Consider the following 27,883-nt stretch of genomic DNA (forward strand, 5'->3'; position numbering starts at 1 on the left):
TATATACCTTATTGAGAAAAAACGGGCTGCTGATTAACTTGTGTCTACTATTTTCCTGTGCGTACATAGAAAATAAGTAGAAATGGATTGCGTTTATGCTGCACTCCATCCACGAGGCGGCAATATCGCGTGGTGTCCCTTTTAATGGCTACGTCACTGCCATCCTGTGTAAATGTTCCGTCTGAGGCCGGATCGGTCTTTTTCTCGTCGGGTCCCGTCGTGGTGGGAGGTTTGCCGTTTTGTCCCGCAGTATCTTAACATCAATCCGTCAAAATGCTGATCTACAAGGACATAGTCTCAGGTATGAAAAGACTGTATTCAACGACTTGGGATTTTGTTTAAGCTGTTTCACCGACTTTGGTTATTCTCAACACATTTTCTCGAGCCGCTTTGCTAACGATGCTAATCAAAATGTCCGTCATGCTATCACGGGCTACTTCGGCATTTTGGAATCGTCAGCTAAAACGTTTTCTTCTCTTCTGTTTTCTATGTCATCGTTTCAAAAGCAGACTATCTAAACCGTGTAGTTTAAGTATCGGAGTTGAAAAAACATCGTTGTTTTTTGTCATTGTTTAGTGTGATCATCGTGGCTGTTTGCCGCGTAGCCATTGCCGCCTAGCGTTGCCTGCTGTTCCTGACGTTTTAATTGTTACAAAATCTAAAACCGTTTCTCTCATTGCAGGTGATGAGATGTTCACCGACATCTACAAGATCAAGGAAACTGAAGATGGGTTTTTCATCGAGGTGGAAGGAGCGGTGAGTGTATATTTTACAACTTCCCGGCTGATAAATAGATAGGGAACCGGGCTCATTTTCTGCGGCAACACCAATGACTTTAAATAGAAGTTCAAACCTGATTTGACCAACACTTTGCACATCGGTTCACCGCTACATGTTCTTAAAAACGTAACTTATCGATATAAATGTAGACATTTGAGGTCCATACCATTTGCCCGGAAAGAAAGCTGCCTTTCCGCCTACGTCACCGTCACACTAAAAGCACGTCCCGGTATTGACTCATCAAGGATCGTGTCCTACTGCGCACGAATGGAAGCACGTCCTAAAAAGCGTTTAAATCGCCAACATTGAATTGAGTCAGCGTATTGTCAAATCGCCAATGTGACGTTTGGAAATAATCAGCTTAACCGGTATGATCAATGTTTGCTTACGTATTTAATTTGCAATGGCATTTGGTGTCTTGATACTTCATTGAATAATTTCTAGTCAATGTATTTTTTTCGTTAAAGTCTGATCTGAGATATCAAAACAACAATATGTGATGTCAAGATGATCTCACAAGGCTACACCAAAATGACTAATACCTTCTGTGTTTGTTAAGATGGTCACCAGGTCGGGAGGTGACATCAGCGAATCTCTCATCGGAGGAAACAAATCTGCAGAAGAACAGGTGGAAGACTTCGACAAAGTCACAGAATCGGGTGTGGATATTGTGCTTAATTCAAAACTGCAGGAGACCATTTTAAACAAGAAAAGCTTCAAAGTCTACATCAAGGACTATGTCAAGGAGTAAGTCTAAAATGGGAATTGGTTAATTGCACTAGTCTAATGCATGTAATGTATGACTAAAAGTATACCTTTTGTTTATTTAGACTCACAGCCAAACTGCAGGAGACCAAGCCAGAGAGAGTGGAACCTTTCATGAAGCAAATTGGCGACCGGGTCCGGGATATTATGGCTAACATTAAGAACTACCAGGTAAAGACATGCACTCGTTGGTCAGTGGCAGCATTCATTTGGTTGCAAAGACTGGCTGCCATTTAACTATTTCTCATCAGTTTTTCACAGGTGATTCAATGAACCCCCTGGGCATGTTGGGCATGCTTGACTTCCGTGAGGATGGCGTCACCCCATTCATGATTTTCTTCAAGGATGGTCTGGAGGTCGAGAAAGTTGTACGTATTTTTATTCTCAGTATGCTTGTAATCATGGAGGTTATTTTGAATGTCGTGCATTTCAGATTAAAGAACACAACCCTCCTTTTTTTTTCTCTCCCTCTCCAGTAACCACTCAAAGACCCCTTCGGCTTTTCTTGCGGATTTTGAATGGACTTACGGATATGGGAAAGAACCTGGTCTTTATCAACCCAAAGGAATTATTTGTGCAGTCCACTGATTATTGACATTATGGCCCACAGTATCGGTAATGCGAGTGAATTTTCATCTAATACACAAGTTGTCAATTGTACTTTTTCATCACTTAATTGAAGACACAGAAGCAAGGAAACTGGGCTCTGCTTTTTATCTTGCATGAACTTCGCTTCTTGATGATTCCAATATTCCATTCTGCATCATGTTTTCTGTGGGGCTGATTGGCTTACCCTCATCACCGTCTGCCTTGTCTGACGGCATGCAATTTACCATCTCCCTGACTGAGTATGATTCTGGTTTTAAATAAAAACCTTGAAACGTCTGTTTTGGAATGACTAAACACTTCACCCCAAAACTTCCCTGGTGAAGTATGAAAAATAATACCAGGTTTGGTCCTTGCCCGCTTCAGTTCGGTGGTTACATATTTCTAGTATTGTGTGATCTTATGGCCACATGAGATTCCCTCTAAAGGACATGAAACAATCCCTGCCAAAGCTTCTTTGGTTGTCATATCCAACATTGAAATTATATGTACTGATTTCCTTCCTGGAATTATATCCCAACAGGGATATTCAAATTTGGACTGCCTTAGCTGTAAATGGTCATCTAATATGTTGCCTTTGCGACTAACTGCAATATTTGGTTACAAGTGAGGGAGCTAACAATCCTAGCCACCCGATTGGAGGCAAAAGTGGCACCCCCAGTTATCAGATTTCCGTGCCCTTCCCAGACCCGATATATATTCAGTGATTTGTGGGACTACCAAACTGATCCTACAATATGGTAGGGTAAAGGTAACGTCGCTAATTGGAAGTACTGGGCTCTACATAGACAAATGTCATTACTAGGAAAACTACATTCGAGAATTAAATTAATGTATGTAGTAATGAATAGCCATATCATTTTATTTGCAATGGCTCTCTAAAGTAATACAGTTGGCAGTATTCAAGTAACTCAAAACAAAGTGAGAAGCAATGTTATTTCTGCCGTTGACACTGGTCCAGGAAAGTATCCAGTGTGAAAGGGCAATGGGTTCTCCGGGCTAGTCTTCATCCCTCTCCACCTCCGTAGACTGGTAGTGGCGGTACTCCGGTTTCAGCTCCCATGTACTCTTGTGCAATCCCTTGGTGTTGTATACCCCAATCTCTCTCATTATCTCTTTCAGGTAAGTCTTGAAAGAAAAAAGTTGAGAAAGGAAGGTTCAACGTCATTAATGTGATCATGTACAGATTTATGTTCAGATGGCATTAGGCCAAGAACATAACGTATGATTTTATTTGGCCACAAGATGTCAGTCGAGTTGATTATTTTGGAGCTACGACTGACGTGATGTCGGCGGGGATGTTGCCATGGCAACAAGCAACACGTATATACAAAATATTTAAAAAAGGTTTAGGGTGATTATAATCTGCGTATTTTAATGACCTCGAATGATGTTTTGCGATAACCGAAGGCTTCCTCTGCTTATCGATACAATTCCTCTTTTTAATATAATAGGTTTTTCCTTCCTACACACGTAAGAGGCTTCCGTTCTCCATGTAAAAATCAAGTACTGAAATTGGTAATACAATTGAATGTACATTTCATTTCTGTAAAGCATACTTTGCTATGGAGGAAATATAAATAATGCATACCTGATGCGTTTTATCCAGCAATTATCTATTATTCCTATTTATTTTTCTTTTTTTCTTTCTATGATTTTATGCTCATACTTTGTAAGGTGACCTTGGGTGACTTGAAAGGCGCCAATAAATTAATTGTATTGTTATCATCAGCCTGGAATTCAAAAGAACCAGCAAGTACTATTCATGTTACTTCTTCACGGTACGAAACACAGTTCACTTTAACGTTCATTTTACAGGCTCTGGCTAGCTTGTGAAGAGCGAAAGTTATGACGTCACTTGCTCAACGTTTTGCTGTCTAGTCTAGTGATGGATTCAATAATTATTTTCCTTGATTCAGTTCACGTCGGTCAGTTCGCTAAAAATAGTCGTTCAGAATCGTTTGTTCGTTCAGTCGAGTTTCCGGTAGCGGTGGATCGAATCATGGAATGCACGGTTCTCAGCTTAGTCAGACTCAGCTCCTCCCTCGTTCTCATTCTCAAACGATCTTGGAAGTCGGTCATCAGTCAAAATTACAACTTGAACCAAACGCAGCGGGATGGGGGTTGTAGTTGATTATTGGATGTTTAGCATATCAGCAAGATAATAGACTTGATTTAGCAATGATGGTGGGGGTCCCAGGCTGAGAATGGACCATGAAAGGAGACAGATTGACCAGACATTAAAATATTTGATTAATCTGGCGTGACACAGAAAGTACACAGACAGCATGCATTTACCATTTCACTGACATTGAATTGTATTATGTACGGTCGCTCACTAAGCCTCTTCCCTCTTCACCACGCACAGTCAGTGAAAGAACAGCGAGTCAGCGACTAGTGAGTCTGGGAGGAGTCGAGTCTGCACGAACAAGACGACAGGACGAACGAGAGAGAAGAATCAGTTTGGGTTGTTCTTGTTAAAGATTCGTTCATTCGAACTGATTTGGTCGCGAACAACCCATCAATAGTGTAGTCTAAAAACTTTTAGCATTCTTACACTTAATCAGTTTTACGTCAAACTGACTTTCTTGACTTGCACACTAATATTATAAATTGACTAAATTCATGTTGAAATGGCAGAGATAAAATGGGATAGTTTCTTCGTCTCTCACCAAAGACTACCATACATATTTTCTGAAATAATGTTCCATGGGGTGGCTCTCAAATAATAGCTCTTAAATCGTACCTTCAAATAGATCAAAAGGTAACCTATTTTGAGGAAACTAAACTGGAATGACATGACATTTCTACAGCAGTCTTGGTGAGCTATCGGAGCGAACATGGCTAATCAGTAAAATTCTAACGGAGTGGGTTCTGCATGCACTCCTCAAAAATATACAAGTTGATTGCGTCACAACAGAACCATTTGTCTGACTACTTTAGTTCACTTGATTTGAGTGTTGGCTAAGTGCTTAAGGGAAGAATGAAAGCATGTGTGGTGTTTGACTCCTACTCTGCCCGTGGTTATGTAATCGAAGGACCCCAAGGTCATCAGCACCTACACACTGCTGTTCTCTGTTGGAATGGATCCACAGTATCAGTCTCTCCATTCGAGAGGGCGAGAGCATGAGAGAGAACGCTAAACAAGTGTGTAAATGGTCGAGAACATACACTGTGGGTGATTTGGTTTCACAAGGCAGGGTATGGTGAAAGGTAGACAGGAAAACTATTGTTTTCTTCCCTCCTCCTAAGAGAGAGGGTGTGCGTATGCGTGCGCATGTGTTTGTAGTTAACGGAAACTGAAATCAACAAAAGCTGTTAGAAAAAGAAATGTGTTACCTAAAATTAGAAACTTAAACTGAGCTTGCACACAGCACTCAACTGAAACTGAAATACAGGACTTTAAAAAGGAACACGCTGAGATATGCCTGTTTAATTCCAATTGAACAAAACAAATTCAATAGAAATGGAAGGTTAATATCGATCATTTCGATTTTAGTGGGGCCCAATTCCAATCCACTTTGACAGTCAATAATTTCTTGTTTCCATTAATAGATTTAGGTAAACATTTGTGACTATTAAAAGATGGGGGTGTAGTTTAATTTACAAATCACAATTATCGTTACTTTTCACACAACAGTGGGGATTATGCTGTTCCTTACTGAGGATATTGGGATCCACATTACTGATATGGTATAATGTATCAGTAAGTAATGATATAAAAAGGCACAACCCACAAGGTGGGTTTGATTTATTGATTATTATTTAAATAAAATATTGAATGGGATCTTTCAAACCAAAACTGAATGTGTGCGTGGGTGTGACTCACCACAGGTTGTTTAGTGATGTCCACTAGGTCCTTAATGTTGTAATACTGGTGTCTCTCAAACGCTGAGAAGAGCATATCCAACACGACCCGTCGCTCTGCCCTGACCATTCTCCCCTCCTGCCGTTTCTTCTTCTCGAACTCCGCCTGCCGTCATAAACACACTTTAACATTCCACAGATGATCGGTAGCTTTTGTAGTTTGTAACAAATCAAATAAACAATAGTACATATTCAATTCCTTTCCAGTGGCACAGTAGATCACACATGACAAGAGCTTGACACACACACACACACACACACACACACACACACACACACACACACACACACACACACACACACACACACACACACACACACACACACACACACACCCTTACATTGACAATATGGTTGGCCACAGGCTTATAGATGTTTGTGACGGCTTTCTCCAGCTGCTGTGACAGACGCTGTGGTTTGGTGGACTCCTCGAGCTGCAGTCTGACACACATTCAAATAAATAAGTACATTTATAAATATTCCTGCAAAAGTGTGTTTGAGGGCAGTAAACATTCTGTCCTTTAACAATATCCACATGAATGTGTCCGCTTATGTAGATGTCTATTGCTTGACGGTTGAGCACATTGTGATATTTCAGAGCATGACGCCATCATGGTTGATGGGGAATTAACTACTCACAATCTCTGCATTTATCAAATGACTAATAATGACTATGTTGCTATAGTGATCCCATCGGTGAGCTATGGCTGGAATCTTAGAAAAAAATTAATATGCATGATTTTTGTAATGGTAGTAATAGTAGTAGGAGTAGTAATGCTCTAATGATTGAATGTCAACATATTCATAGATGAGTAATGCATCAACCTCTAAGGCAAGTGTTGTGTCATGAGATATTTAAATAGTACAGAAATGGGTCTGAAACATATAACTAGGAGTGTTAGACCCTGTGGCCAATTACGCCTGCCACTGTAGTCATTCAGCCTCCTGGATAACTTGCAGAGGCACATATTGCTTGCAAATTCATGATTTCTTCAAATGGGAAAGTATTATTTACAAGACATTGATATATAGCAATGTAGTAAAATTGTCTCAAAGCTCCCTGTGTATTCTACTACTCTCTCCTGTTGCCTATTCAAAAGCCTGCACAGTGTCACTTACAGATCACTCACTTTTTGAGCTTCATGTAGCCCTGGGCTGCTGGCTTGCATTCAGCCTTTTTGACGATCATCCCCTCCATGCTTATTTCACCTGAAAAAGAAGAAGACTTTGGTAATATGTCAACTAGCCGATTTCAAATGTTGCTTTTGTTGAGAAGACAGCAATTACAGAGAGCAAGCTTTCATTTAGGAAGTAGGTAAAAGTCAAATGCACAGGACCACCACCTCAAGTATATGAAATACACATGTATATAGTGAATACTTTGCACTTCACAATGTCACTTGCCCATGGCCATCTTCAGCTCTGCCACAAATTGCTGCAATTACATGCAATTATTGGACCATGACTAGCCAGAGCCCTTGCTGATAGCTCTATCAAACCCACACATGCATGTGGGTTTAATATGTGCTTGCGTGTGGGCTGAGCAATCTCCTCCAACGGTCCGTCTTTGATTTCTAAAATGACGAGGATGTGGGATTTTTGTGATTGGACTGTATAATGACGTAGGAGGTCAAACACTTTAAAAACGTAAGCCGCCTTATCATTGTTCAGTTAGAATTAGATTCCCTGTGTCCTTGAACATTAATTGGATTTGATTTGACAGATAAACAGTCCATATTAACTTTCTGATTTACAGTTAATACTGTGCCTTTAATGTATGTTAAAACTGTATAATTACAAAATATCAATTGTGTTTGTTGTCATCTATAACCATTGATAGCTAATTCCATATAAAAAAATCATCTTGTGAAAAATAGGATTTGTTTCAAGTGGCCGTACGCCTTTATCCTCCAACTCTCTCCAACTCTCCCCTCTGTTAATCAAGTAGAGTAGGAGCCTAAGGCTTTGTTCACCACGATCAATGCCAGTAGTAATTCTTTACATTTTCTCCAGGATCTGCAGTAGAGGTTTTAAGGGCTGGATATGAATGTAGAGGGGAATTACATAAAAACACATAAAAAAACACATAATGTTTTGCAGAAGCAGGGAAGAAGACAAAAGAACGAGGCGTATGAAGAACCGAGCAACCTGACAAGGTCGAGAGGTCTATATTTCGCCCCCGTAATCCATTTTCCAGAATGAATTTCTCTCCCCTCTCCTCACCTCCTAGCTCCGACCTTGCTGGGGTTGCCACGGCAAACAAACGACCTCCCGTCCACCCCCACATACGCCTCAACTCTAGATACACATCTCCATTATTTTCTCCATCTTGGGACATGTGAATACGCAGTTCCCTGCTTTAATATATTTCTAGAGACTTATTGATTTTCTGTTTGATCATGACAGTCCTAATTGGACTGTCAATACCAAATACATACACACAAGAGTGCCAAGATAAGGAACAGATGGAAGTTGTTAAATAAACAACATTGACTCCTAACGTTATTTCCCATCAGCCTCCGGACAGAGAGAAAGTCATTATCCGGACACGATTTTGACCTGATCTAATTTGGGATTTCAACATGGTTTAGAATCATTGACGACCTAATCCTCTCCAAATCAATTTAACTTTAAATCCATGTTCAAGAATAAAAAGGTGATGACTGCGATTTGTTTTTATCGTGGTGCATGTCTGTCATGTGCCTATAAGATACCATAAAAGGGAATAGGAAAAGTGACATTGCTCATACATAGCTCTATTTTAAGTGGTTGCCATGCCAGCGTCACAGCAGTCAACCACTTTGCATTACGCCACCAGCGCAGACACCATACCAATGAATAATTAAATTCCTTTGAATGCAGGGAGCGCCCTCACCATTGGTTGATTAATTAAAGGTACAGTCTTTAGAAAATAAGCTTTGGTTATCGCCTAGAGTAAAAAAGAATTACAGGGATTCGTTAATTACGCTCCTGTTAAATGTGGTAAAGGAAATACCCGCAAGGTGACGTTAGACAAAGGGCCAATAAAATACTCGCATACAAAGAGCCCCATAATCTTACACCAAAACAAAAGTCAGTGTGTATGCAGTCAAATATATCATGCTCTGCTATACTCAAATTTAACAGTGCTGCTCATGAGATTTCGAAAAAATCTTCAACATCAACTTTGTTTTCGCAAAATCGATGGAAAAGTGAGACCATTGGCCTCATTGATCCGTGTAATGTGTTCTCTGGTTCTTGTTTCCCCTGAATTTGTAAATGATGTAGCTTTTCAAATATCTTTATACAACGTTGCATGATAAGTCGCTCACTGTTTAAAGGAAAAATGTCTTAACTTCCCTCCATGTCATAAAATGAATATAACTAATACATTGCATTTCAAGTCCAATAACCATGCCCGGCCACTCTCTGAATTATACATCGGGATTGGCAATAGATTAGCTCCAACTGCTGACATCATCTAGATCACAGTTCTCATAACACAGTCTGGGCTTTTTGCTTTTGTACGGGCATAGCAGAAAAGCCATCGTCACTATTTGCAGTCGGTAGCAGTGGTGCACTGTGAATACAGTAAACATACAGGGACACAAAAACCAAAGACACAAGGTTTCAGGTAGCTGCACCCAATTACTAGACAGCTAAGCACATTGACTATTTAGAGCGAGCGAGAGAGCACAAGAACAGAGGTTTTGGCAACCACTTGTTATCCTGTTTGGAGAAGCAAAGGGAAGCACTTTGACTTATAGAGCATAGATTGAACAAAACGGGCATTATAAACCAATCCAAACACCTCAGCACCTTTCGGAGATGCACACCCCTTAGTTTACAGTGCTGCAGCCTCCAACCATCTGGAGACTGGGGGCGGGAGGTGTGTGTGTGTGTGTGTGTGTGTGTGTGTGTGTGTGTGTGTGTGTGTGTGTGTGTGTGTGTGTGTGTGTGTGTGTGTGTGTGTGTGTGTGTGTGTGTGTGTGTGTGTGTGTGTGTCGCAAAGCACAAGACCATTTTCATCAAAGCTAATTAGGGAAGGAGCAGGAGAGAGAGAGAGAAAGTGAGCAACAGTGAGCGGGAGAGAGAGAGTGAGCGAAAGAGAGGGGGTGGAACAGAGAGGAGCACCGAGATGTGGTTTTGCTCTAAGCAACCAGTGCAGTGTGTGATTTTCTCAGACAGCACGATCCACCAGTTGCTATCGCGCACACTCTCCCACCTGGCAACTACCACCAGCTCTTCCATCTGAACAGCACAGAGAACTCGCACACATAGAGCGCCTGGCAGGGAGAAGAGAACGGAAGAGGCAGCTTTGTTGCGTTGCACACACACTTCCAAGTCTGCGAGGGGCTGGAGAATACAGCGGGCGGAACCGGTGGATTGCGGCATGGAATGGAATCTAAGAAGGATGGACAGCGAAATAAGGCAGATTAATCCCGACTTACTGCAACCCAGTAAGAGCTTCAAGAAGCCCTCCTCGGGCACAATCACACTCAACGTGGGGGGCTTCCTCTACACGGCCCACCGCACCACTCTGGTCAAATACCAGGGCTCGCTGCTCGAGGAGCTGGCCAATGGGAAGAAGCCCGTGCAGCACACCGACTCCATGGGAAACCCTTTCATTGACCGGGACGGACCCGTGTTCCGCCATGTGCTCAACTTCCTGCGTACCGGGGACCTCCAGCTGCCCGACGACTTCCGGGAGGTGGGGCTCCTCGGGAAGGAGGCGGAATTCTACCGCCTGAGCGAACTGGTGGACGCCGTGTTCGAATGGGAGGAGCAGAGGACCACCAAGAGAGAGCCCGCCTTCCTGGAGGTGACGGACAGCCACGAGCGGTCACAGGGCCTCAAGGTGTACTGCAGCGATCCAGCGTTTATCGACAAGGTCAAGGCGCGGCTGGTGCAGATCTCCAAGAGCCGCCTGGACGGCTTCCCGGAGGAGTTTGAGGTGTCGTCAAACGTGATCCAGTTCCGCCACTTCATCAAGTCGGAGCCGGGCTCCCGGCTGGTGCTGAAGGAGGACAGCACCTTTCTGTGCACCCTGGACTGTCTCAAGCTGGAGACGGTGATGCTGGCCCTCAAGGGGGGCTTCAAACTCATCACCAGCCTCGACAGCAGCAAAGGGTCGGTGGTGGCGGCTGAGGCCCTGCACTTTGTCAAGTAGAACGGTGTTAAAGAGCAGGGGTCATGAGAGAGAGAGGGAGCGAGATAGAGAGGGCACATCGACACATGGAAAAGGAGAAAGCAGTGACAGAGTCCATACCCATCTTAAACAACTGATTTTTGTGTGAAATTGTTGATAGCTTGTGTTGTGTACAAAGTTGTTGCATCGTGGGGTAGCGGATTGAAGAGATGGCAAGGGTGTCACATGGTTCTTAGAACTTAGAATTTCAAGTATTACAATATTATTTTAAACAAGTGTCTTAACGTTTCAGATTGATCAAAATTAGAGAATCCTGTTGAAAACATTGTTTTGAATGGGACGCAGTGTCATATCTATTACAAATCAAATCCTTGTTGATCAAATTTGTACTTTTTTATGCTATGAAGAAGCCTAAAGCATTGCTACTCCTAATGAAAAAATAACCTTTCTGCCATGTTGTTCTTAAACCAACAGTGTTCTTAGACCAACCAACAGTGTGCATGCGTACGTTTAAAACCATGTTTAAGGGATATAAAACACAACTCTGTGGCTCATGTCCCTCCCCTTTCTCCCTCTATGGAACCCATACGAGTGATGTTACACCCAAGTGGAAAAGATTGATCAAGTCAATGTGAAAATACAGATAAAAAGTAATCCACAATGTATCTCTAATCATGCTTGCCTTTCCCTTTACAACGTGTGTGTGTGTGTGTGTGTGTGTGTGTGTGTGTGTGTGTGTGTGTGTGTGTGTGTGTGTGTGTGCGCTTAGTTTCAAGCATGATGCATGTACCTTTAAGTAACGTTCTGTTAGTGCCATATTGTTTTTATCTATAATTGAAGTACAGTAACCAACAACTCTTCAACTGTTTTTTCAATGTATAAAACATAAATAAAAGTTCCAATCAAAACCTTCAACAATTCCCATCTACGAACAGCTGGTGTGCAGTATGTTGTTGGTGATTATAACATTGACATGAGTCGGTCTACTTGGAAGCAAAGTCTTTCCATTTATTTCATTTTAAGGATGCGTGGATAAGTATTAATTATGGGGTAGCTGCTGCTACTATACTAAGTCTAGGAAACCAGAAGTACAAACTGATACTCCCACCTGCTTTGACTGCTTTGCAACAGAATCCTTTTTTCACATTTCTAAATAACCCTAACAAAAGCCAGTCAACCACAGCCTCGAGCCTTGAATGCTGAAAATATTATTTTCTACAACATGACTCCTCCAACACACGCAGTAACACCATTTTGGGAGGATTATACGCTCACACAAAATGTTTCTTTCTCAGTCTGTCACATACACATATGTACAAGGACATGCCATCTTATTTGTTGCCATGGTTGTATGCTTCTGAATGCCAGGCAGATGAGTCATTCTGCACAGACTTACAGAGACTCTGAACACGAGAAGACAATGGGAAATGGGAGAATTGCAACACGATGAGATTGATGAGAACAATAAAGAGTGGAAATTCACAATTGCTTTCACAGCTAAAAGGGAAATACAAGCACAATGCCATCAGCCCAATGAAATACAGCTTGGGTTAGTGGAGTTCAAATTCAATTCATGCATCCCTTACACAAGGTTGATACTGGATGGAACCGCAAACGAGTCATAGAGAAAACGATACAAACCAACGGAAATAAATGAAGCACATCATGCACAAAAAGCCCTCAGATATTGAATGTGGATATTATCAAGACGAGCTTAGAGATTTGCCTCATGAGCATGGCAGAGCACAAAAATTGCCCAACAGTACATCATATTGATAATATATGTAGAATGTCCAAAAAAATATTCACACCGAGAATGCGGTGTAGCATTTCCGGGCAAAATCTAAAGTGTGCTGGGTAGTGGGTATAGACTTCACATGTCATCATTGCATCAACATCCTCAATCCTCAATGGACAGTCTTTTTTGCGTCTGATAATTGGCTAACTTTCTTCCCTATACTGAAACCATAGTTTACTCCGTCCTTACAACCCAAAACGATTCAAATGAACATAAACAAAGTAACAGGACTTCGACAAACCAAATAAATAGACTAGGTAGTCAGCACCAACAGATGGCATAAATCCTTTTGTATATTTTAACATACTGCTTGGGATGAATATTGTTATTAATCCATAAATTTGTGCGTGCCCATTGCTCACTAAGTTTAAGACAATTTTAACAACTGGCCTTTAAAAGTGACAGATTATATAAAAAAAATCTAGACCCTAAAAAGGGTCTACAAGGTGTGCATTGAATATCAGAAACTTGTGCAATCTTAAAAAAAAGTAAATTCTTTGAAAAAAGTCAAGGGCAACTTAAAAAATGTGTTGCATTGTAATAATAACAGCACATATTTAAAATCACAAAAGGTGTATCAAGACATTACCTCAAGTACATGTCAAGGAAGATAGTGAGTCAGTATCTAGAGATTGCAAGCATGCTATTGCAATTCACTGAATATGTTATCATTGCACCTAATACACGTATCCTGTAATTCAGCCCCCCTTCGATATTTAATTCTGCATGCTTTGTTTTATTTACCTATGTGTCAATGTACGAGGACAGATTGAATGCAATGGTAAAACCAACAATTCTCCCATCACTTAACCATAGAAACCAGAACCAGAACATACAGTATCTATGGTGGATGTGTGCTCCACCAGCAAGCAGCGATGGAGGAACGGCGGGTCACCAACACTAAACATTAGCAATGCGTTCTGTTGTACACTTCCTCAGGTGGTTTCGACATGAAGAACTGCTGAACGTTGAAAATACGTCCGTAGAGTCCATGACGTCACCACAACCACTTTGAGGCTGTGACATTGCCTTCTCTGGAGTGTTGTTTACGTTTTTTGAAACCAGCAGTGAAACTATCCATATTCCGCACAGTATGGGCGATAATTGAAGGGCAGCCTTCCACTATTCTATGGATGGAAACAATAACATTCAATCCTTAATAACCTGTCAAACATAACTGACGACTAGGACCTAGGAAAATCCATATTATGAAGATGAATTAGCAGCCGACATCCTCAACGAACAAGAAGGTCATTATTTGCTTTGTATTACGAGAGAATAATAAAATCACATTTATTTTTGTTGACTAGTATGCCATTCAAAGCAAATGCAGCATTGTCAACGATGAGTTTAGAGATTCACTGCAACAGCACACAAGGTGCTTTTGCAGCAGGTAGGGACCGGCATTTGGATCTGTAAAAGAGAAGTCACGGCAGCCCACATAGGACATTGGATTTATCTTTCCACCTTATTTCTACAGAAAGTAGTTTCACAGCCCTTGTTGATGGGAGTTGTTTCCCAGTCCTAGTGGCAGGAGGCGACCATCCTTTGTCGCCTCGTGCAGATGGAGGTCCCAGTTGGCTTAGAATATAATCTATTTATGTTTCATGAGTTTTCCGCCAGCTATGGTTCATGAAGGGCTGAGCACTCAGATGGTAACATCTCTTGACTACATGCCTCTTGAAAAGCTAAGCCCAACCACTAAACTTGACATTTTGCAGTGGGCTGTGCTGGTTTAGTCTACTGCACGGTATGCACGCAGATATATGTATATGCACATGCACATGCACACACAAACATATATTTGTACACACATACATACATACATTTTACCAAATAAGAATGACTGTGCAGTTGACTATTCAAAGCCCACTGCAAATGTCAAGTTCAGTGGTTCGGCTTAGCTTTTCAAGAGGCATCTAGTCAAGAGATTTTGCCAAGTACTCAGCCCTCATGAACCACAGCCGGCAGGAGACCCATGAAACTGAGCCAGCCAATCATTGTAATTGAACACAAACCAGCCTCTCCAGGACTGTTCCATAGCATGCAGAATGTGCTCCGTTTGCTATATAGATCTAATGGGGACTTACAACATGCGGCCAATGCACACTTTACAAAAAGCAAATATTTTTGTATTTTGTAAAACTAAAATGTGCCCCTCAAAAAAGGGATAGCGTAATAACGAATATGGTGTTAGGTGGACACAATCAAAGCTTTTGGTCACATTAGTACTTAACACTGTCACATTTCAAATTACTTTACCTCTAAGGCGTTTGTGTGTAATAAACACGTGACTTGCGTTGAGTATTTACTGCGAAAACTCTAGCAACAAATACAGGGAGCTCTGAGCTTTAGCCTTGAACATTTTCCTACTGAAAAATTATCTGGGAGAAAAATATCCCAGAAGAAAAATATATTTTAGAACAAGGCAGATGGAGAGCGAGCGATATACAAGTGGAATGAAATTGTACAAACAATTACGGCTTATCATTATCATGTCTTTATCATTGTTGGACTATTGTTGCAACTACATCTGTTGCTAAGCAACCCACTGATCAACAGATGTGGCTTGTCAAAGCAGACCAAAAGTAACACCATTATCCATGTCAGGAAAAACCCAACAGTGACAAATTAAACAGCGTTTTTTTAATGGTTGCATTGTGGTGTGGAAATCATGTACCGAAGACACAGGCGTTGCATGTAAATGTGTATGTAGGGAGGCAGCAAAGACAAGAGGCAATAGATGAGGGAATGGTTAGGCCATTTACGTGCATCGATGTAGGTGAATAACTTTCAATAGCAGCTTCAATACTACCCCATTGTGCGGACATTCCATCTCCAAAAAATGAAATCCACTCAAAGTGAGTCAACTCTTTGTTTCTTTTATGACGAGTCCTCTGGAGATAAAAACACTGTAGCCACACAAACCTCGCCAATCTGATCCGCAGACATGCTGAGTGAATGCAGCACTCAGTCACAATTATGCACAACAATTTTGACCTTGATGAGGTTTAGCTATCGAGGAAAAACTTTCAGACAGAATGTCTGAAGACTGGCATCTTCAAAAATCGAATATTGCATCAATGGGATCCAGTGAAATGGGGGGATTGCAAATGGGTATCTTGTCAATGTATAGAAACTTTCTGATGCCATTACTGTCACATAAGATGGACTTAAATCATTTTGCAGCACCATACTGAATCCAAATATAATATAAAGGAAGGATCTAGGAATGTTTCTCTCTACCCAGTTCTGGATAGGCACAGAAAAGACAAATCCATAAGGGAAGAATCGATATTAGGGAAAAGCTAAATTACCCCTGGCAGGTAGGAATTCCTTGAAGCAGTAGACATTGATGTTATGCATGTGACAAGTGAAAACGGATCAACGACTGCTCTCAAGTGAGTTGTATGCTTCCAAGACAACTGTGAGCAAGTCCAAACTAAAACCACTAATTATTAAAATGATATGTATTCGGGTATAATGATGGCCCTTAATATTGATCAATAGGACTACATTTGCTATGCACCTATCTTATAACATATTCCTAACAGGGCAACATTATTCCACTAGGGTATATTTAGATGTTTAGTTTTTAGGGACTCAAATAAATGTCTTATACAAGTGATGAGCAAATGCTTTATTTTGGTTTTCCTGGTTGATTGTTGTTATCCAACCATGTGACACAATATAGTGTTTCATGAGATATCCGATTACAATCATGAGTTCGAGTTAGATTTAGTAGATCTGAGAGTATGTGATGCACTATTCTGTGAGTAGTGTTGGGGAGCGTGGTTATGGCTCCATCAGTGTGAATCAAGAGAGCCAGCAGCCGACCTCTGTACCGTCTTGATCAACTGTGGGAGTTTAGAAACACTGGGCAGCAGTTTCCTTGGAGATATAGCAGCCAGCAGTTATTGTGGCACCGACCTGTTTCAGACGTGGTGTAGACTGCGAGCGATGGGCCCCCCACTGGCGGCATTGTGAAGGGATGGTCTCTGGGGATCTTCATCACTTCAACCTCACGAGAGCTCAGGGTACACAGTTCCTCATTTAGCCTGAAACACAACTGGGAGAAAATCCAATATTCTAAACATACATTAAGTATTCTGACTTTAAGAACTTTTTGTGTACAGTTGTACTGTGCTCAATGTTAAAAAACAGGCGTTTGGATGCACTAGATAAAAAAATTATAAGGAACTATTGTGGGCCTCATCACAATTGTAGTGTTCGGTGAACACTTGGCTTTTTGTAAATGTGTGCATATCTCAACGCCTGACCTGTTTGTAGCTACACTTATTGAAGGTGTCATGTTTAGCCACAAAAACAATACAATATTTGTTATATAAATACAATACAGTTTACATTGTACATGAGTCCTATAAAACGAACTAAGTGCTTTGTATTTTGCTTAACAATGTCAGTTCAATATTGAGCTAGATTATATGTAGAAAATGTGATTGACCTGACCTCTTCTTTCCCTTCTTTCCTGTAGGGCACGACACAAGACAGAAAAATACTGTTGGTACAGTTTTGTGCTTAATACGAGTTTGCATTGAATTCTAGAAATCATATTAGAAAGAATTTGATATCCGCATCCATACTTTCCAATTCTGAGATTGCCAACTTCCCCATTATCCAATGCTTTGTCCCATTGTTGAGACAAATACTTGGGAACCTGAATTTATATTAGGGCGAGGTTATTAGTCAAAAATGCACATACAAATGCCTCACATCAGTCATAATGAGTGCTGTGGACACACCTTTACGAGCCACAGGCCCACGCCTCGACTTTGTTTGACTCCGGCAAGATCGATTGATGCTTTTTCTGACATATTTGGGTAAATTGGAAGTTTTACAACGCACCTGAGGATTTCATGTGTTTTACACGTGATCATTTGCACGTGATACATCTTTCACTAATGTTGTGGATTCCACAAATTGGGTTGGCACATACTGCCTACATGTGGCCACATGGTCAACTACTCCTCCGGTGTTGACTTCCCAGAACTAAACGCTAGACGCTTTGCTACATTCCTGACTGAAGTGCTTTATTTGGTACTATAATTGACCACTCGAGGATTTCCCCCGCTAAACAGTTGGCATTTATCACAAATACACAGGGAGTTTCGCCTTCTTTATACCACATTTAATCCGTTTAAAACCATTTTAAAGAATGATTTCGAAAAACACGTATAACGAACAATTTCATGGTTGGATAATGGAAGAGGTCAAGTCGACTGAAGAAAGGGAATAAAGACCAGGCGAGAGCACGATTAGACTGCTGTAGAATCAGATGATCCAGAACAACATTATTAATCTCACCACAGCATACACGTGCTCCTGGTGTTACTTTTACAGAGTTGATTTATATATATATATATTTATTATTCACACAAACATGATCTCGCTTGGTTGTCTAGATCTTAGGTTAAGTTAACACAGAGTGTTTGGTTAAGTATACACAGAGTATTAACTTAAGTGTTAACTGCCTAATATCTTTGTATGCATAAAATATTTTTGGGGAAAAAACAAACGTTTGTTCTGATGGAAATTACCTCTCGTTCTGGCTCTACTCGAGTATGCTACAAGGGGCACACCTAAATACAGAAGGGGGGAGGGGACGAAACGGACGAGAATATTAATGGTTGATTGCTGTTGCCTGTTGCAGTTCAAATAATTGGGGATAAGAATAGGCCTACTACTAATAAGAGGAATTGCCAATTTAGCCTTATCTATTTTCTACTGCCTTTTACTTTTTTATAATCAAAATAATAAAAGTTAGTTTATTAATAAATGTACAGCTATTGCGTGGCCCCTATGTCCCTTTATTTAGTTTGGTGTATACTGTGTATGGATTCAACCCGTTTGGCCCCCAGACTGCTTTATGTCTGGGCTGCACTGCACCGGTCATGCGCAGTCGCCCTATTACGAAGCAAGCCCTCCTCCCACTCGGTCTCGCGCTGACAAAAAAAAAAGTCTCGCACCAGAAACGAGCAAAGCAAAAGCCAGTCAGCAGGACCGATGCTTGAAGGCGTTGTGACACTCTACCACGTTGGAGGGGTGATACAGCAAATATTGTTGTAAACCTACTCTGCATTGAACGGATTAGGCTATTTCCAGGAGAAACGAACTACGCGACACCGCCCAGCCCTGTGCCGGATAACGGGTTACTTCTCTTCTTTTTTGTTATCATTTGACAAGGCGATAGCTAAAGCTACCAGCCTGGTTTTGTGTTTCAATAACCGGGAATGGAGGATGTGGCATCATGCTAGCAGCTTTTACCTTTCCTTCAGATTAATATGACCTATACATGCATTGATTTAGCCTCGGATGCTTCGGTTTCTTGAATGATTGACGTTATTTCGGTGTAGTCAAGGTTCAAGCCAACAATCGAAAGTTGCTAGCTTACGCACCACACCGCTGGGTGGCGAGACTGTCAGCTGACGTTAGCGCGCCTCCCAGACCACTAGCCAGTGGCTACTAGGATTCCTGACTGTCTGTCAACGGGGGGAATGGCTTTGACCATTCGAGGAATGAGCCTCCGTATGGGAGATATTATTGTGTGAGCCATCGTATGTGCTTTATTGAGTTTTAGTTGTAGCTGTTGAATATAACGACATCTTAAAAACGGCGGGGTTAACCGAGTTCACTATTCTAAAGAACTGTCAAAGAGCCACAGGATTATTTTACAATGCATCATCCGGATTCTGCAGGAGTCTCCAGCAATGGAAAGATGGCACATCAAAGGATATATCCTGCAAGTGTTAGCAACAACGGCAGTGACGGTGGCGCATTGTTGTCAACACCACCAAACACTGTTGTCAATAACGTCCAAATTCCGGTCGATGAATGTCTGTTGACTCAATCTTCATCAGTATTGTCTTCCCAAGCTTCACAGCAACCTCCTCACAACCTGAGCTTGCACTCCCTATCATCCCAGTCAGCAGGCGCTCAGATGAAAAAGAAGAGTGGCTTCCAGATTACTAGTGTTACTTCAGCCCAGGTATCCGTTGGCACTAACAACAGTATTGCAGAGGACACCGAGAGCTATGATGATCTGGATGAATCGCACACTGAGGACATGTCTTCATCGGAAATCCTTGATGTTTCTCTCTCTCGGGCAAATGACCTAGCTGGAGCTGAGCGGAGTTCATCTGAGGAAACGCTGAATAACTTCCATGAGGCCGAGAGTCCTGGAGCCATCTCTCCCAACCAGCTCTCCCATCTCCACCTCATGAACCAATCTGGAACCATAGTTAATGGGACTATGCATCACCACTATCTACATCATCATGTGACACTTCGTCATCCTCCTCAATCTACGTCCCCTTCGGCTTCACCATCTTCTAACATTGGGGTTATCCTGGAAAATACTTCAAGTGGAAACATTTCTTCTGGAGGAGATGTGACCTCAGCTTCTGTTGCTAGAATGCACAGTTCTGTGACCGGAACCACTACTGGTGTAATTAATCACCAGAGCAGCAATGCTGGATATGTGAATGTGCCTTCGCCCAATGTCTTTGTGAGGGATAATAAAAGTGGGAGTGGCAATATTAGCAATATTGAAGGTGTCACAGGCAGAGTGGCCATTGGGGCCAATATAAATGAAACAATCCAGCAAGACCAAACTATGAACTCTACTATCATATCAACCACATTTGAGAATGCCAATGCAGTTATAGGATTACCAAATGGGAACCTGGGAGGAAGTATAACTCAGTCTAGTGCTGCCGTGACAGTTGTGACTGTCGCCTCTGTATCTTTAACCCAACAACAGCCTTTACCCACATCTGCCCCTACAACGACCACCACTAGCTCTCGCTTCAGGGTGGTGAAGCTGGACTCTAGCTCGGAGCCATTCAAAAAGGGCCGATGGACATGCACTGACTACCACGACAAAGATGCCCCGGCTTCTGCTCCTTCTTTTTCCACTCCTGATGTGACAGCCCTGGGAATGCGAGCAGGGGAGAGCATGCAGCAAAATTATTCTGAGTGCTTTAATAGCGGTGTAGGAAGAGAGAGCACAATCGGGAGTAGCTGTACTGTAAGTAGCACGGTCAGTACGCAAAATTATTACACTGACACTGTCGGCGGTGGAAAAGTTGGCAGGGTTCAGCATTCCCAGGACTATGTAACTTCTCTTCAGGGCTTCCAGACATCCCTTTTCAATGGCTTAAACATGGGAGTGTCCCAAACCGAGACTCTAATTCACAAGGATCTCATCCAGACCACCGGTCCCCCTTCTGCTCAGACTGGTATCCTCCAGTCGGTCTCCATGACAGGGGTCCAAAACCCAACAGGGAATCCTATCTTTGCAGTGTCCCAGCAGCAGCTCTCCTATGCGCAGGCAGTTGCCAACCAATCCCCGGGCTCCAATAAAGGCCCATTGAAGGTTCATCAGCCACCTTCTGTTACTGCCCAGTATGGTCAGTCGCACCAAAGTATCCCTCAGCCTGCCGATTCTCAACCTTTAGCGCCAAATCCTTCTGGTCCTGGTAATGGAAATATGGTTGGAGGTCAACATGAGCAGCCTATGATATCTATGCCGGCTCAGATGCGGCTCCAGCAGACCACCTCCCTCCAAGTCAACACCTTTTCTGTTGTCCCTCAGATGGGGGTAGGTGTGCCCGACCAGCAAGGCACAAGCAACCCTATTATGCTCGATCGCCAACAGCAACAGCCGCTCACAACGCAAGGCCTTTTAACCCATCTTCCCAGTGCAAGTCAAGTGCCATCTCCTGCTAACCTTAAGAATTATCCTCTGTCCATGTCCCAAATGCACAATGGTGTGAACAGTGGGAGGGCCCTGTATGCCAGTTTGCCCACATTCACAACCACCCAGTTGGAGGATGCTCAGCGCCTTCTCCTTCAGCACCAGTCAGCTCTGTTGGGGCTACCAAAGCTAGCTGAAGCTAGCTCTCCAGCCAGCGCTGCTTTCGGGCAGGCGGGCGACTCCAGTGCCTTAACTTCAACTGTTTTTCTCAAGGCCATAGATGGAGAAGATGGGTGAGATGCTTTTTCATTCTCTAATAATTTATTGGTAGACTTAATGCTTTTTTTAATGAACATAAATAAGCATAACCTCATAGTGTAATAATCTTATTTTACTCTTTGTGTAATGTTTATATCTGATCGTCAGACTGGCACACATATTTTGTGTCTTGAAGCATATTTGGCATTGAACATTTTGAATGTGATCAAATTAGCACATCTACCAGTGCTTCGATAAAATATGCCTCATCGCTATAAATATATCTCTGCTATTGATTTAAAAGTGATATTTTATTAAAGCAGCATGAAATTTGGGGACTAAGTAGGAGCATCAGTACATTGATAAATATTTGCCAGTGCTATGAATGCAATTTTAGTTTGGGAAAAGTTGTAAAAACATCTGTTAGCGAATGGTGCTTGCAATTATGTATTGTGAAATGGAAATACACGTCGTTGACACATTGGCCCGTTATATTTTCACTGAATTATATACAAATTTTACATTTTTATTTCAAGTTTTATTACAGTTAAGTCAAGTAAACCATGCCTACAATCACCCTGCTTGTAATTATCGCACAAAAGATCAGACTTAAACCATGTCCCTTCAAACCTTATCCAAATACTAGCTGACTTTGTGTTATACATCCAACTGTGTCCAAGTCTATGAGACGGGAGACTGCTGAAATGCTGATGTAGTGTATCTAGGCCATTCTAACAGTGTGTGGATGTGCGTGCATTTGACATGTCCCTCTTGGTGTCAGTGAGTCAATCTGTATAGAGTGAGGACTTGCTGTTGTCAGCCCAAATGTACGCTGCCCCTCTGTTGGAAGGCCAAAATGACCATCATTAGAACCTGCCTTGCTCATCATTGCCTCATGCAGTATATCTGCTGCTCTCCATAGACATGTAGTCATAAAGCTTCTACTAGTATTATCATAGTGAAGCTTGGCCAAAAGCCTTTCCCAATTAAATTCAACATGTTCCGGTCATAAACTCAGACGTTGATATGACGTATATTGGTTGGACTCAGCGTGAATCATGTAATTTTTTTTACAGGCCTATCGCAAAAAAAAAAACAGTTACTAGGCCTGACATTTTGTGTATATGATTTCAGTTTGTCTGGAGCCAGTGTCGTGGCCATAGACAACAAGATTGAGCAAGCTATGGTGAGTTTCTAACTTGTCTTATCAATACTTCAGTGTTAATAGTGATAAGAATTAATGAATGTTAATGATGCCAATAATAATCCAATGATTGTCAGACAAGCAACGGCCGATTGCTGATAGATTCCAAGTAACATTTTCCTACTACTACTCCTGCGACAATCTTAACCGTCTAAAATACTGGAAGTAAGTATTTGACAATATGCATTATTTGAATGCGTCTGGAGTTTATAGGCGACCATTCATAACTTGGCTGCTTTTTTAACCTTGGATTTGGGGCTAATTCATTCAGCCAAAATCAGGTTTGTTTTATTGTCAAGTGTCACTGTGCTCAAACAATCTTGATTAATTCATTGTACCCCATTGTGTTTTTTTATTTATACATACATACATACATACATACATACATACATACATACATACATACATACATACATACATACATACATACATACATACATACATACATACATACATACATACATACATACATGAAATGGGTTTTATTTATTAATAGTTTATGTTATCAATCATCAACGTTTGATTTTTGCTCATCACACATTTTTCCAGGATAAGCCTGACCAATGTTTGAGTCCCTGGTTGTGCAGCCACCTGTAATGCCCTTGAGACAGCACGGCCTAGCAGCCTGACAAGTGTTGCAAAAGGGAGCAGCTCTCTTCCTTGCCGACCCACTGGTCGAGGTTACGGGACAAGGCAACGGGTCATAGGTTGTCCGTATAAGGAAAGTCTCACAGGTGTATAGTAGCAATTTCTATACCTTCTAGTCTGCCTAGTTTATCCAGCCATAGCAAATCTTTGAAGAGTAGGGGACTGCCTTGCAGTACCACAAAAGCATTTTTCATATCCTTGCAACAAGCAAAAGAGGTGGTCTAACAGTGTCCAATTATCATCATCCCGAATACTCAGAGGGCCATGTTGAGTCAAATGTTTGCCAAAAGTGGAACTGGACGGAGGGAGGAATCCCTCCTCAAGCATTATAAGTTATGTCTAATTTCTACATTTATGGTGATGATCAACCAAAAACAAAGCCTCAAATGTACCTGCTCTGGTTCATGTCTCTCCCTCAGGACCTGGTCAAGAGCCATCTGATGTTTGCAGTACGAGAGGAGGTGGAAGTGCTCAAAGAGCAGATAAAGGACCTGATCGACCGCAACACACAACTTGAACAAGAAAACACCCTTCTGAAGACCCTGGCCAGCCCTGAGCAGATAGCCCAGTTCCAGTCCCAGGTGCAGACCGGATCCCCTCCGGTCTCCGTAGCGACCACAGGACCCCAGAACTTGGCTGCCACGACTCAACCGGTGTCCCACAACTCTTTCTCCTCTGCATAGCAACATGCACACCGAGGAGGCTATGTTCCCATAACTCAACCATGCCAACGAACTGACTACAGAATTGTACGATAACGGCAAAGCTTTGCCTCTTATAGCAAATGCTATGCTGTTAAGAATTTGCACATATTTGACTCTTGGGAAGGCGGAAAGTGGATCACTGACATGGAATGCTTTGGAGTGCAGTTGTATAGAGACAATGACAGAATGCCAAAAGTTGATTTGACATTTCCATTAAAATGTCCGAAATGTAAATTAACATTATGCTGGACTTAGAATTACAAAATCACTGTGCCTGTGTCCTGATGCGGATTCAATTTACAATAGTATTGAGGAGAAGGAGGGGGTATTAATTGTCTCCAGGTGGTGAGTCAAGTGTAAATAGAGGAGGTTATTGTAGTGTATCAATGATACAGCTATAAGATTAAAGGGTAGCATAAAGCCAGCCTTCTTGAATTTCATTGAAAAATGTGAACCATTGCTTTGAAGGGCCCATCTTTTACGACCAGGTGTGATGGTAAATAGCCATTACATCCGTTTCAAAATCTGCCCTGTGACTTGGAGGGCGAGGCAGTTTCTAAAATGGCTCGCACCAGGTGGTAAAAGTTGGCCCTTTATAAACAATATCCCGTCATGTGTAGGATGAGAACAGCTAATATTTGTTGATCTTTAGAGGCAGTTGGATGTCAAGAGGGCAGGGTTTATCTCTTCAACACATCATGGATAATAAAGCAAAATGATAATATTATCCATATTTAAGAACTGAGACTCTAGACTCTATTAGACTATTTGCCCTGAACAAAGCTCATTATAGCAGTTTTATCAATCCTGCAATGGCATGTAAAAATCTGTATCACAAGGCAGGTTTGGCACAATGAGCTTCGCTGCAATTTTTTAAGTTTGGCATATTACTGTATATTTCTGTATATTTGAATATTGTGAAAAAGATGAGAAACGACACTGAATTGAATAGGTGGGCTGGAAATGTGGCGTTCCTGCTCACACTGCTGTCTCATTTGTAAATGCTGTATTCCTGGATGATGGGCAACCATGTGCTCTGAAGTGACTTACCTGACCAACGAATGGCAAGAGCTTCTAATTCAAATGCAGTGACAAGAGTGAAAATCTTTTTGTTCTGTTTTTCTGATGTAATGCATTGACTTTGAAATGCCCCTGGATAACCACACACCTAGCAATGAAAAAACAATAATATCAAAAAACAAAAACACGCACACCACACACATACACACACACAGCCTTGAGATACATATATTTTTTTGCATTCCATGTATCATTTGTATGCTCATGTTCTATGCATGTTTTTGGAGAAAAAAAAGGACAAGAGATTGTACCATAATATCTTTGCACCTGCCAGCTGTACTTCATGTCTTTAAATAAAAATGAGTTATGGAAGTATAATCACCGGACTGATATAACAAATATGTTACATTGTGGTTTCGCACTGCTATTAGTTCAGAGTTAAATGGAGTAATAGTGGGGCCTCATCACTATTGATGTGTGACTTCTGAAGGTGACAGATGGTACACTGGGAACACAGTCCAACCAGACAGTTCTGTGTTCATGCTGCTTCTGCAGAGTGTTATTGAATGATTGATTCGTTTCAGCACGCTAATGAACACATTTTATGTTCAAATAATTCAAACTAGATCCACCTCATTCATTACAAAGATGGATTATGCATCAGCAGATGGGTGGATAATAGGACTTTGTCAAACAAAGTATTTACAAATTCCACTGCAACCCTGGAAATGGTCACTACACCTCGTGTGAATCCATGTGAAAATATATTAGATTTAATTTCGGACCATGATACAATACTTGGTAATACAGTGATCATGCATACAACTTTGGAATCTATTTTATTTGAAATAAGTAGGGCCTACACAATTTCGCATAAAAGTCCTGTGATCTATTTATGGGTCCTGCTTAAATACACAAACAAGATATATTGTTGTTTGCGAATAATATTCTTGCAACTTTTGTACAATTTTAAATTGAGTGGATAGCATTAACAAGTGATGCAAACGCTTTGTATTCATGGTGCAATATTTTATATTTCACAACTTAAAAGCTATAACACATAATCCCATACACGGTGTATGCATGGGAAGATGTGAACCAGTACCGATTTAGGGTTAAAGCAGAGTTCGGATTTGTCTGTGTTTGTCCAGAGAGGTAGTTTAGAAGTGTATTTTTTTCCAAGCCTAGACTGAGGGTTTTGTCTAAAAGTCAGGGGGTCTTTTGGTTATTATTTTCGCCTTGGCTTCCCCTAGGCCAAAATAATGTAAGTCACCCCTATCTACTCCATGATGTTGTGAACCCCTTCTAATGGGGCATTGCGAGGTTGAACCCTTGGGCCAGCAGAGCCAACCACACTAGTCTTTGGTTGTGTTTATACATTCGGTTGAGGAACACCCATGGGTTGTGGTCGATGTACACCATGACTGGCACCGTACTGGACCCCACATACACCTCAAAGTGCTGTAAGAAAAGGAGCATGGCCAGTGTCTCCTTCTCCATGGTGGAATACCCAAGCTGATGCTGCTTGTACTTCGTTGAGATGTAGCAAACCAGGTGGCTGAGGTCCTCTGCATCGTTTTGTAGCAGCGCTGCTCCAGCTCCTTACACACTTGTATCCCCGTTAATCTTGAAGGGCTGGGAGAAATCAGGTGCAGCCAACACCAGGGCACTGCAAAGACGTGCCTTTGCACAGTCGGAAGCAGATTGGCAATCAATAGTCCATATATAGGGTCTGTTTGGACTGCAAAACGGTTTGCGACAAAAACAACGATAATAACCCAACATACCCAGGAATCTACAAAACTTAAGTCTAGTGGTGGAACTTCCAAGGGCCAACCTGCTTACCAAGGTGCGTGGCCGAAGCCTTTCCAAATTCACACTTCGCAAGATTTAATGAGAGATTTTTTGACTATCAAACTCAGTTGCTAAAACAGCCATATGCTCTGGCCAGCAAGAGGATTACACAACCCCATCATCTCGGTACACATTGCACCAACTACAGTATTCATGAGCCTCTGAAAGGTTGCTGGCTCATTTTGCATCCCTAAGGCTATTACTGTATACTGTGGGAAGTGGTCGGGAGTGACAAATGAAGATATTGGAGATGATCGCGGTGTAGGGGGGACCTGCCGATGCCCTTTTAGTAAATCAAGCTTGGTGATAAAGGTTGCTAAACCAATTCTATCCACACAATCCTCCATATGGGGCAAGGGGAATGAGTCCGGCACTGCAACTGCATTTAACTCTACAAAATCTGTCCAGAATTGTGAAGAACCATCAGACTTTGGAGCCAATAAACAGGGACTCCAGGGGCTATGACTCTTTATTGCATGTCAGTGCTCTATCAGATACGCTGCTTCCTCCTTCATTGTGTCCCTATTTATTATTG

At 41.7% G+C, this 27,883-nt stretch overlaps 4 protein-coding genes across 4 annotated transcripts; 3 read left to right on the forward strand and 1 right to left on the reverse strand.

Annotated features, from left to right (window-relative positions):
• The first annotated feature begins 141 nt into the window (after nucleotides 1-141).
• Nucleotides 142-2,430, forward strand: tpt1 (tumor protein, translationally-controlled 1). Its single transcript, XM_030344255.1, has 6 exons — nucleotides 142-301; nucleotides 683-756; nucleotides 1,340-1,527; nucleotides 1,611-1,716; nucleotides 1,797-1,913; nucleotides 2,022-2,430. Exons 1-6 carry the CDS (start codon nucleotides 274-276, stop codon nucleotides 2,022-2,024), a joined length of 516 nt encoding a protein of 171 aa, XP_030200115.1. The 5' UTR covers nucleotides 142-273; the 3' UTR covers nucleotides 2,025-2,430.
• Nucleotides 2,288-17,840, reverse strand: LOC115533653 (general transcription factor IIF subunit 2). Its single transcript, XM_030344253.1, has 8 exons — nucleotides 17,708-17,840; nucleotides 17,549-17,622; nucleotides 17,415-17,433; nucleotides 16,875-17,013; nucleotides 7,149-7,227; nucleotides 6,360-6,459; nucleotides 5,981-6,124; nucleotides 2,288-3,279 (listed from the first exon to the last, which is right to left on the reverse strand). The coding sequence occupies exons 1-8, from the start codon at nucleotides 17,777-17,779 to the stop codon at nucleotides 3,151-3,153; spliced, it is 756 nt and encodes a 251-aa protein (XP_030200113.1). The 5' UTR covers nucleotides 17,780-17,840; the 3' UTR covers nucleotides 2,288-3,150.
• Nucleotides 9,994-12,054, forward strand: kctd4 (potassium channel tetramerization domain containing 4). Its single transcript, XM_030344254.1, has one exon. It carries the CDS (start codon nucleotides 10,391-10,393, stop codon nucleotides 11,165-11,167), a length of 777 nt encoding a protein of 258 aa, XP_030200114.1. The 5' UTR covers nucleotides 9,994-10,390; the 3' UTR covers nucleotides 11,168-12,054.
• Nucleotides 17,841-18,904: 1,064 nt separating the features above from the next.
• On the forward strand, nucleotides 18,905-25,872 carry LOC115533157 (TSC22 domain family protein 1). The gene is made up of 3 exons (XM_030343486.1): nucleotides 18,905-21,953; nucleotides 23,053-23,104; nucleotides 24,190-25,872. The coding sequence occupies exons 1-3, from the start codon at nucleotides 19,639-19,641 to the stop codon at nucleotides 24,451-24,453; spliced, it is 2,631 nt and encodes an 876-aa protein (XP_030199346.1). The 5' UTR covers nucleotides 18,905-19,638; the 3' UTR covers nucleotides 24,454-25,872.
• The last annotated feature ends 2,011 nt before the right edge of the window (nucleotides 25,873-27,883 follow it).

Source organism: Gadus morhua, chromosome 20, assembly GCF_902167405.1.
Source record: "Gadus morhua chromosome 20, gadMor3.0, whole genome shotgun sequence".
In the NCBI taxonomy this organism is placed as follows: Eukaryota; Metazoa; Chordata; class Actinopteri; order Gadiformes; family Gadidae; genus Gadus; species Gadus morhua.